A 10,250-nucleotide genomic window follows, 5' to 3' on the forward strand; every position below is an offset into this window, starting at 1 on the left:
TACTCCAAAAGTTATTATTTGTATGATAATTTTTCATAAATAAATACGTCACAGTAAGTAATAGTACATATAAGTACCACTATTAAATTTTATCTTGATAAATTAATAAAAAAATATCACGTATTTATCATTTGTTATCCTAAAGAATCAAATTAATATTTTTTTAGAGATTAATTATAAATATTAAGTTAAATAGAATAATTTTAAATTATTCTCTCTTTAGTATTATCGAACTTTATTAGTATGGTAATAATGTTTTGTCCAACAAATTAAAGAAATTAGAATTTATTAGAAGCATTAAGGTAAAAGAAAAAGTTAAGCGATGTAAAGTTGGAAGCTTACTTTGCGAATTATTATTGAGTCAATTACATGGATTTGATAGAGGACCACCAATTGAAAAAAATTTAACCCCTAATTAATGTTTCGTTAACAATATTTTTGAACCATATATATATCATGGTACCTGGTGAAGCAGGTCGCACTGTTTCGCAAGATTTCATCAAAACAATAAATTAAAATTGACAGGTTACTAAATAAATACTATGAATTTGATCCAAATGTTATCATCATGGTTTCCAACACAAATATTGCATAGTGTGTTAATTAAATATAATTATATTATTATTATGAAGTAACTATCAAATAAAGGACACAATATATAGTTATCGGAGATGCCATTATCATCCATCATATTAATCATTTAAAAATAGACACTAATAATACAGCATATATATTATTTTTTTTTACATACATACAGAAAACATACAAAATCAAACGACAAAGATTTGAGAAAATGGACATTTATATATATAATTAATATAATAATATATGATGGTATAAATATATATATTTAATTAATTAATTAATTTCAAGAACTGTGACATGGAAGGTTCCTTTTCTGATCTTCTTGTTGCTGCTGAGAATTATTATTATTATTGTTACTTGAAGAACTACCAAATGGATAGTTGTTCCAATTAAGAAGCTCTTCAATCATCTGCATGGCAACCCTGTTCTCTTCTTCAATTCTATTTTCATCATCATTCTCTCCAATAACAACAACATTATTATTATTGTTGTTGTTGTTGTTGCTATTGATGTTATTATTACTTGGTGAAGATGGGAAAATGACCTTATTACCCTCGTGTTGTTTTTGTTGGTGGTTGTGGTTCTTGCTGCCAAGCTCAACCCTCATGACCCAACTGGAATCGGAGTGTCTTCCGGGGCCCTTTTGCCAGACGCCGATGTGGGAGTTGTCGGCGTCGAGGCGGAGACAAGTGAGGGAAGGAGAAGAAGGGTCCTTGCCACAGCACTTCTTGAGCTTTGCACTGAGAAGCTCTGAGAGTGCCTTGGGAGACAAGAAAGAAGAATCATCATTGCAAGAAGAAGAAGAAGAAGAAGTTGTTGTTGTTGTTGCATTGTTATTATGATGATGAGATTGCTGGTTGTTCTTTGGTGAAGGGAAATTGGTCTTTGCATTTTGGCCATTCATCAAAATCGCTGCTTGATCATAAGCCCTTGCTGCTGCTTCTGCTGTCTCAAATGTTCCCAGCCACACCCTCCTCTTCCTAAATAAAATAAAACACACACAATTATATCATCAAATATATTTTAAGGAAAAGTTTAGGAGCCAGCAACTTTTGTGTTTTCTGGTCCATCAAAATAAAAGTGAGTGATCTCTCACCATTAAATGTAATTTCACACCATTAAAAATATTATTGATGACCAATTGATGATTATAAAATACTAAAATTACTGGTCCTAGCATTTCTCATTTTAATTTTCTCATTTTAAATATTTTTCATTCCACAGAGACAAAAGGGCTGTTCAGTACAATTATAATGTATGACGCCTAACTTGATAATTATCAGCGGCTGTTTTCACTTCGACAGAAATAACTCAAATTAATACAGAAGAAAGAGAGAGTGAGTGAGAATGAAGAGAGAGTAAAGAATGAAGAAGATAATGAATGAAATGTTTTGTAGAGAGATATATATATATAATAAAATAATTACAGGAGAGGGTGGCGAATCTCTGACACCCAGGAGCCCCACTGGCGCTGCCTCACACCTCTGAACTTCTTTGCCTGTACCATGTTTCAAATCCCTTGATTTTGGTGGAAAAATAAATGAGTGAGCTAGAAAGATCGAAATAAATTTATTAAGTATTAAAAAGAAAGAAAGGAAGGAAGAAAGAAGAGAGGAATGGTGGTTGCAGAGGGTAGTGGTGGTAGCTAAACTATAAAGAAAGAAAGAAAGTACGAATTGAAAAGAGTGGAAGATGAAGGGAGGGAAGGAAGGGATTGAAGAGAGAGGGGGAATTAAATGCAATGCAAAGTGATGATCGAAATTGTTTATATGGACTTGTCGGTGGATTGGTCGGAACAACACTTGGTTTTGAAACAGTCTCACATGCAATTAAGGTTTCACCTGCCTGCCTACTGCTTCACTCATACGTATTAGCTTCTTAATAACTTCACTAAATTACCATTTCAATATTTTTTTATAAGGGAGTGCTAGGCGAACAATGATTATTTTGAACAACATGAACAATCACCAATCAAATACAAGTACATTATACCCTAATTTAATGCTACTCATTAAATTTACTCTTTTAACTCTATTAATTCACATTGTTCACACATTGTTCAAGAATGTTATTAGTTACCTATACTTTTCCTTTTTTATATAAATAAAAAATATTAGAGACAAAATTTAATAAATTAAAAATATTAAAAACAAAAAGTACATATTACTTTTTTTTATTATTATTAAGTCTATAAAAGAAGTTTTGATTTATTGAGTAGTTTTAGTCTTGAATGGTTACAAACAACATCAACAAAGTTTTTATACCACAAACAAAATTAACTATATAGATAAAATAAATCTATTAAACTTTATCACATATTATATTTTACAATACTAATTTTTAAACATAGGTTTCTTTTTACTATTTTATATATAATATTTTTGGATTATTTTTTTAATTTTTCATTACATATCTATTTTTTATCTGATTCACCGTCTTAATTAAATGTTTTACTGAATTTCACCTCACATATCTAAATTAACTAAAATAAAATTTTACAATCTTTTCAATAATAAACACTACTCATTTCAAATGATTGACACAGTTAATTCCTATATAAATAATTTTGATAGAAGATATTTTAAATATTTTTTATATAAACGTTTAAAAAATCTAAAAGTACGATTTAATTCAACTAGAATGATAGTATTGAAATTACCTAAATTTTAATATTTTTTAAATTGTTGAGTCAATAATTAATTTCGTACTTTATGATAAGAAACATAATTAACTATTTTCTATTATAACTAACCATTACAATGAATATTATAGGAATTAATAAAAAATATATCAAATCAAAGGTAGAAAAAAATATTCACAATTAAGACAACAAATAACGCACTCCAAAATCAGATCATATTCATAAAGAGCTGCTGTATTTAAACTTGAGGAACAAAAAAGAAAAGATCTTCTCCTTAATGTCAACAACCATAAGCATAATTGGTACAATAACTAATTTTGTAAAAAAAAATTATATCAACCTTGAAGAAGAGTATATTAATTTTTTTTTTGTTTTTCACGGTATTCTCCAACCCGACAGGTCAAGAACTAATCCATCGCAATACTGAATTCCATTTAAAGATTTGTCGCTGGCCAATGGGTAAAAAGAGTATATTAATATCTATATAAGAAGAATAAAGACAAAGATAAAAAAAGAAGGCAACCATTGAAGTAAAATCTGATTTGATATACAAGCTTATTCTTTTATCATATTGAGTGTGTTTTTATTCTTTTGTGTCTAGAATTAAGATCAATTTAAAAGATAAAAAAAAAAAACAAAGAGAAAAGTTCATACAAAAACCAAAATTTAATCATTGTTTGAGTATTTGTATTCGAAAGTGTGTTGGTTAGAGGACACTTGATTCACATTAACTAAATTAGGTTAATACTTAGATGATTTACTAAATTTGAAATAGTTTAAATAGTTTATAAGAGTGTGAGTTTTTTTACACTAGTAGTTCTTATAATTCAATTTAATTATAGTGAAAATTCTACTGTTATTGTGGTGGAGATTGAAAGTAGATCATCGTGATCGAATTAAGATATATCGAGGCGTCATTATTTTTCTATTCTCTTTTTTTACTAACCAAATTTTTTGTATAATTTATTTATTCAAATTTAAAAACGGTTCTTTAATTCAATAATCTCCTCTTCTCAATTTACTTGAGAACTTTCATAAATGAAATTAAAATAGAAAGAATGAAACTAATCTAATTAATCCAATAATAATACAACCAAATTAATTAGTGAGAAATGGCAAACACCGAGATATAATTAAACTTCATACATTTTTATTGCAAACCTATTTTATTCAATATTTAAGATTCTAGAAAGTGATTAAATAATAAGTTCGAAACACCATTACTCTATGTTAGAAACTTTGGCTCAAACTTATCATGTGTTGATGAGTAGGACCAATAATGCTGCCCACAAATAACACAACAACTGTGCCCCAAGATTAAAATAAAAGGAAAGTCTATTGTATGAATTTCTTCCTTAAATTTGCAACCACATGTATGTATATATGTAGAAGCTAGAAACTAAAGTATGTTGTTTGAAAATACGGAAAGTGAAAAAGAGTTTATTTTGAGATCAATAACTTGGAGAATCTACAATCTTACTGGCTGCTTTTTGCTTCCATAATAAATTTAAACCAAAGATGGAGCCATATGAAAATGATAGAAGTCCCTTCCTATCATGTGAGAATTCTAATTAGAAGTGAGAATATTTGCACTTTCTTATCTTGTTAATAAAAGTTGTATTCATGATTTTACCATCTCTCTCTCTCTCTCTCTCAATATAATATATAAATTAAAGCATTTTATCCTTTTAATTTATATTGTTAGTTCTTAGTTGCATGCTTTAATATATGATATGTGTAATAATATATAATTAAATAACAAAAAATAAAAGAATTAATTTTAGTTGGTCAATATTAATTAATTTTTTTAATTTAAAAAAATTATTTTCTAGCTATGAAGAATTTAAAATTTAAAGGTTATACTTTAAAATTTAAGATAAATAAATAATTTAAAAAAATTACTAATATTGATCGAAGAAATTAGTTCCCTTCCATTATACATAAATAACTATCTATAAATTTCATGTGATTAACAAGACATGAAATAAAGTTATATTTTGACATAGGTACAGTTGAATCTGTCAAATTAACAATTTATGTCAACAGTTTTTCGGAACCATCAGTAATTCAGTATATCACAATTGAATTTAACCAATGATTTTTTTTTCTTTCAAAATTGTCGGTAAAAATGGTGCAAAAAGTCAAATTTTTAGTGTTGAAATTCCGATCCCTAATTGTTTTATGGATTATTTTTTCAACTCCGCCAATAATACAAAGAACTCCAATAGTAATTACGGTTGGAAAGAATTCGTTGATAATCCAATGATTTTATTTTATTTTAATTTTCAAGATCAGCAAAAGTGCTTGGTTCAGCTGCCCAAAAGGTTTATCTTAAATAATTCATATAATTTATTTTACAACTCAATTAAAATTAATTTATGACTAAAATTGAAGTGTCTAGATGAGGTGGTAATAATACAATAAATGAATGTCAATCAATCTTTTATAAGTGTCATTAATTCATTATTTAACTTAATTACTAATATTTTAAAGTAAATCAGGTAGTAAAAGTTGTCTAACAAATAAAAATTTCTCTTTTTTGCTTTTTACATAAATTATTTTTAATATAAAAATAAAGATAATATTTTATTTGAATATTAACATTTCAAATATATTACGTTATTGTGAAAATATTCAATACACTCCCCTAAGTGTTTTAACACACCCTTTACGTATTGGTCGAAATGTTGCCACGTGTTGCAACACACTCTTTATTTGTTGCAACATGTCCTTCACGTGTTGACTTCTCACCTACAAAATTTATCAATATGTAATTTCATCCAATAATTTTATTTTTAACAAAAATACTAATATTTTTTTTATATAAAAAAATTAGTCTGCTTTCTATATCTACCTAATTGCTCTGGCCACTATTAATTACAAGGTAGGCAATGGAATTTTTTTTCTTTTTTTACTCTTTAATTATTAAACAAGCTAATAAGCACATAAGGAAAATTATAGAAAAAGTGAAATATTAAAAATAAATGAGGTTGTGTATCACTTTCACTTAATTAATTATATTATGTCCAACATCATTAGTTAGCATGGTCAATTTTTAATCCCCCCTCCCCTCCAAAAAGAAAAGATAATGATGTTTGGTAGTACTTAAAGCAGCCTTTAATTTGTTTAACATAATCTTCTTTAATTATCTGTGTGTGACTATGATAATAACTTAGAATGCAAATGAAAACAACAAAGAGAGTGAGAGTGTGAGCAATGCATGGAACAAGTCAAGCTAAAAATTCATGGTAGTTGAGTTTTGTTGACTATTTTATTTACACTAATGACAACCACATGTCTCTTATTTATTCAAGGTTTTGCTCTCTCAAATTGATTGGTGGGGCAAAATTATAGACTTTTTTTTTTGGTGTCTAAATTATAGACTTTGATTTAATGTTCATAAATTTTTTAGCCTAGAAGAATTTAATTTGGGAGACAAAGACCCTAATAATATGAATTCATTCTTTACTGTTGTTGAAAATTGAAATAAATTTGATAAAGACGCATGAGACCTAATAAGAAAATTGCGTATAGGCCTAGAATTATACTAAATAATCTATGTAATAAAAAAATAAATCGTCTAAATTTCTAACAGATATGATATTATATTGGTGTGGCTAATGACATTTGTCAAGAATACAAAAATATAAAATATAAAAAATATTTTTATTTTTTATAATATTTTTTATTTTATATTAGAGTAATACTTCAAATAGGTCTCCAAAGAATTCACGATCGGACAGACTTGTTCCCAATAAAATTTAACTAAGATTTTGACCCTGACGTTTTTAGTTATATACCAAATACGTTTCCATGGCAGTTTGACCTGGTTAGAACTAACAGTGACGTCATACGTGGAGGTTAACGGGCTGACATGTCAGGTTAACTGCGACGTGTCACTTCCAGGACAATTTGGTCCCCATCAAAACTGGACAAAACGACGTCGTATTGAATCATGAGGCAAACAACATCGTTTCGTGGAGGACAGATTCGTTCCCACCATGGAAGGCAGAATTGCGAAATGGCGCCGTTTTAAATGGAGACCTATCTGCCTGATGATTGTGCTTCTATAGGGACCTATTTACCTGATCAGCTAATGTTTGGAGGACCTATCTGACCTATAATTGATGACATTACTCTCAAATATATTCATTGCCCTTTTTTTTGTTTCATTGAAAACACAAGCTGATGTATCTGAACCTGGTAGCTTACAAAATTCTAATCTTTCCTCGTATGACACTCAAATTGAAGATTCTCCTTCACATGTCACAAAAAATGTCTCAGGCAATTTCAAGGTATGCTAATTTTGAATGACTTAATGCGTATGTTGAAATCTGTATGAAACATTCTCATAATAATTTTGTTAATTTCAGGCTCAACAACCTTTTAGACGTCCAAAGCAAACAGTAATAAGGTCCAAGGCTCAGAGGAGTATTAGTGCTGAGACCATAGCAGCTGCAACCAGTAGCACAGTATCTAGATTGTTCAAATTTATTCCAACACCGAGATTGAAATAGTCTACGAAGAAATGAAGCTTTTAAGGATTTCAACACTATATTTTATTATGTTGGAGAAAATAGACCTTTCGTTGTTTGAGTTGGTTTGTTTGGTGTAGCTTATATTGAAGGAAATAAACCTTCTTTTGTGTGATTTGGTTTATGTTGTTACTGAAATTAGCTACTTGTGTGGTTATAATATTTTGATTATCAGTTATGTAACCATTTTGATAAATGGATGAAGCAAATCAAAAGCAATGTGTTTATTTTATACTATTTCACCACAATTGATTTTATGCATATCCATCTAAATATAATAAGACATTTCAATCCAACAATTTGATAATCAACACAGATTAAAACTTGCCTAAACAGTCACCATATACATACAAAACACAACTACAACTACCAATGTTCCAATTATTATACCCCTAAACAAATAGGTCCCCAAACATTAGCTTATCAAACAAATAAGTCCCTATAGAAGCACACTCCTCAAGCAGATAGGTCCCCATTTAAAACGGCGCCGTTTCGCAGCTCTACCTTCTATGGTGGGGACAAATTTATCCTCCACGAAACAACGACGTTCGCCACATGATCCAATACGACGTCGTTTTGTCCAGCTTAGATGGGAACCAAATTATCCTGGAGGTGACACATCGCAGTTAATCTGACACGTCAGTTCGTTAATCTTTACGTAGGACGTTACCATTAGTCATGATTGGATCAACTGCCACAAAAATGTATCTGGTATATAACTAAAAATGTCAGAATCAAAATTTTAGTTAAATTTTATTAAAAACAAATTTATCTGATCGTATATTTTTTGGAGATTTATTTGAGATATTACTCTTTATATTATTAACAAGACACTTCTTAGCAAAATTTGAGTGATTGAGTAAACACATGATTGGAACAATTGTCAAATAACAGTATATAATGATGATCATGTTGTTGTTTTAAAATAAATCATAAATTAACAGAGTGCAATTTCGTTAATTGAAATAATGATCATTTATTAACCGCATAGTGGGAGATAAGTTTGTTGGATTTTAGTAAACTTAAATTTTAGTTTTAGAAATAAAAACGTTTTTTGCAAAAAGAGATTAACATAATCAAATTCTACGGCATATAATGAGAATTAGAAAGAATTTAGTGTACTTTTTTTAAATGCCTTTTATTATATATTTATAAAATACGTTTTATTTTTTTAATTTAAATTAAAGAATTCTTATATTTAATTTAAGAAGAATATTAATTATTTTAACTTTTAAGAATAACAGTGTTCTAATCGTTTTAGTCGATAATTTTAATTATAATGTATATAATATTAATGAAAATTAATGTTTAAAATAATAAAAACACTAGTATTTTTTTTTGGGACCTAAAACACCAGTATTTTTATGTATTTGAAAATTTTTCAATAGTTGAATGTAATTTGTGGCTAATTTTTTTTATATAGATCAAATATGTGTGTACTATTTTGTTATTACAAATTTTGGGTGTTCTTTTTGTATAGAGTTATTCTTTTAAATTGATATTAATCAAATTTAACTGTTTAATTTGTTTGAGGAGGAAGAATAAATTATAAATCGGAGAATCTAATTCTAATTTTTAAATTTTATTTTTGAAAATAGAAGTTGAAGTGTCCGATTTCAATGTTAAAATTTTTTTAATTTTTAAAAATACAGATTAGAGAATCTAATTTATGATTTTTTGTAAAATATAATTAAAAAATGTAAAGAAATCGGAGGCAATGATTTTTTCCAATTCTAGATACAATACATACTCTTAGGTAGTGTTTGTTTTCAGGTACTGAGACAGAGACTGAGAGACTGAGACTCAGTATCGTGTTTGTTAGTTTAGATACTGGTACTAAAATTTCTGTCTCTGTCTCCAAAATTTCAGTATTTCAGTACTTCCAAAAAGTAGGGACACAGGGGACTGAAATTTTTAGAGATGGAAACTGAAACTTTAATAACATTTTATACCTAAAATACTTTCATTTCAATTAATTAATTCTAATTTTACCTTTTGTGCAAATTAAATTAGAGTTTAATTCTTGTTTCAATTCCTGTCTTCCATTTTGCACCAAACAGAATACTGAAATTTGTTTCAATCACTGTCTCCTAGTCTTTGTCTCTCAGTCTCAGTCTCTCCACCAAACGTTACCTTAAGTACTTCAAACGGATTGGACAACAGCTGAGACCTTCAAAATGGAGAGGAGACGACATGCCGTGTGAGCTAAGGCTGGCTGATACATACACTCTTGAAGCATAGAAAAAATAATGAGCGGAAATTTGTGATACAATTATAAAAAAAAAAAAAAAAAACTTGGGTAAGGGATAAAACCCACATACATACCTTAACAAAATGGGCTCATAATCCATATTTGAAGTAAGCAAATAATGGTTCGTATAAGCCAAGAAGGGAATCAATTCTGATTTTTTGGTCTCCCAAACACATTTCTCTTTCTTGAAAACAAAACAGTCTTTTGATTCTCTCCTTTATTATCTATGTATATGTTC

At 28.3% G+C, this 10,250-nt stretch overlaps 1 protein-coding gene across 1 annotated transcript; it reads right to left on the reverse strand.

The window, feature by feature from the left end:
* Positions 1 to 840: 840 nt before the first annotated feature.
* Positions 841 to 2,301, reverse strand: LOC130943362 (ethylene-responsive transcription factor SHINE 2-like). The gene is made up of 2 exons (XM_057871203.1): positions 2,013 to 2,301; positions 841 to 1,565 (listed from the first exon to the last, which is right to left on the reverse strand). Exons 1-2 carry the CDS (start codon positions 2,090 to 2,092, stop codon positions 869 to 871), a joined length of 777 nt encoding a protein of 258 aa, XP_057727186.1. The 5' UTR covers positions 2,093 to 2,301; the 3' UTR covers positions 841 to 868.
* Positions 2,302 to 10,250: the final 7,949 nt, after the last annotated feature.

This window comes from Arachis stenosperma, chromosome 8, assembly GCF_014773155.1.
Source record: "Arachis stenosperma cultivar V10309 chromosome 8, arast.V10309.gnm1.PFL2, whole genome shotgun sequence".
Taxonomy (NCBI): domain Eukaryota; kingdom Viridiplantae; phylum Streptophyta; class Magnoliopsida; order Fabales; family Fabaceae; genus Arachis; species Arachis stenosperma.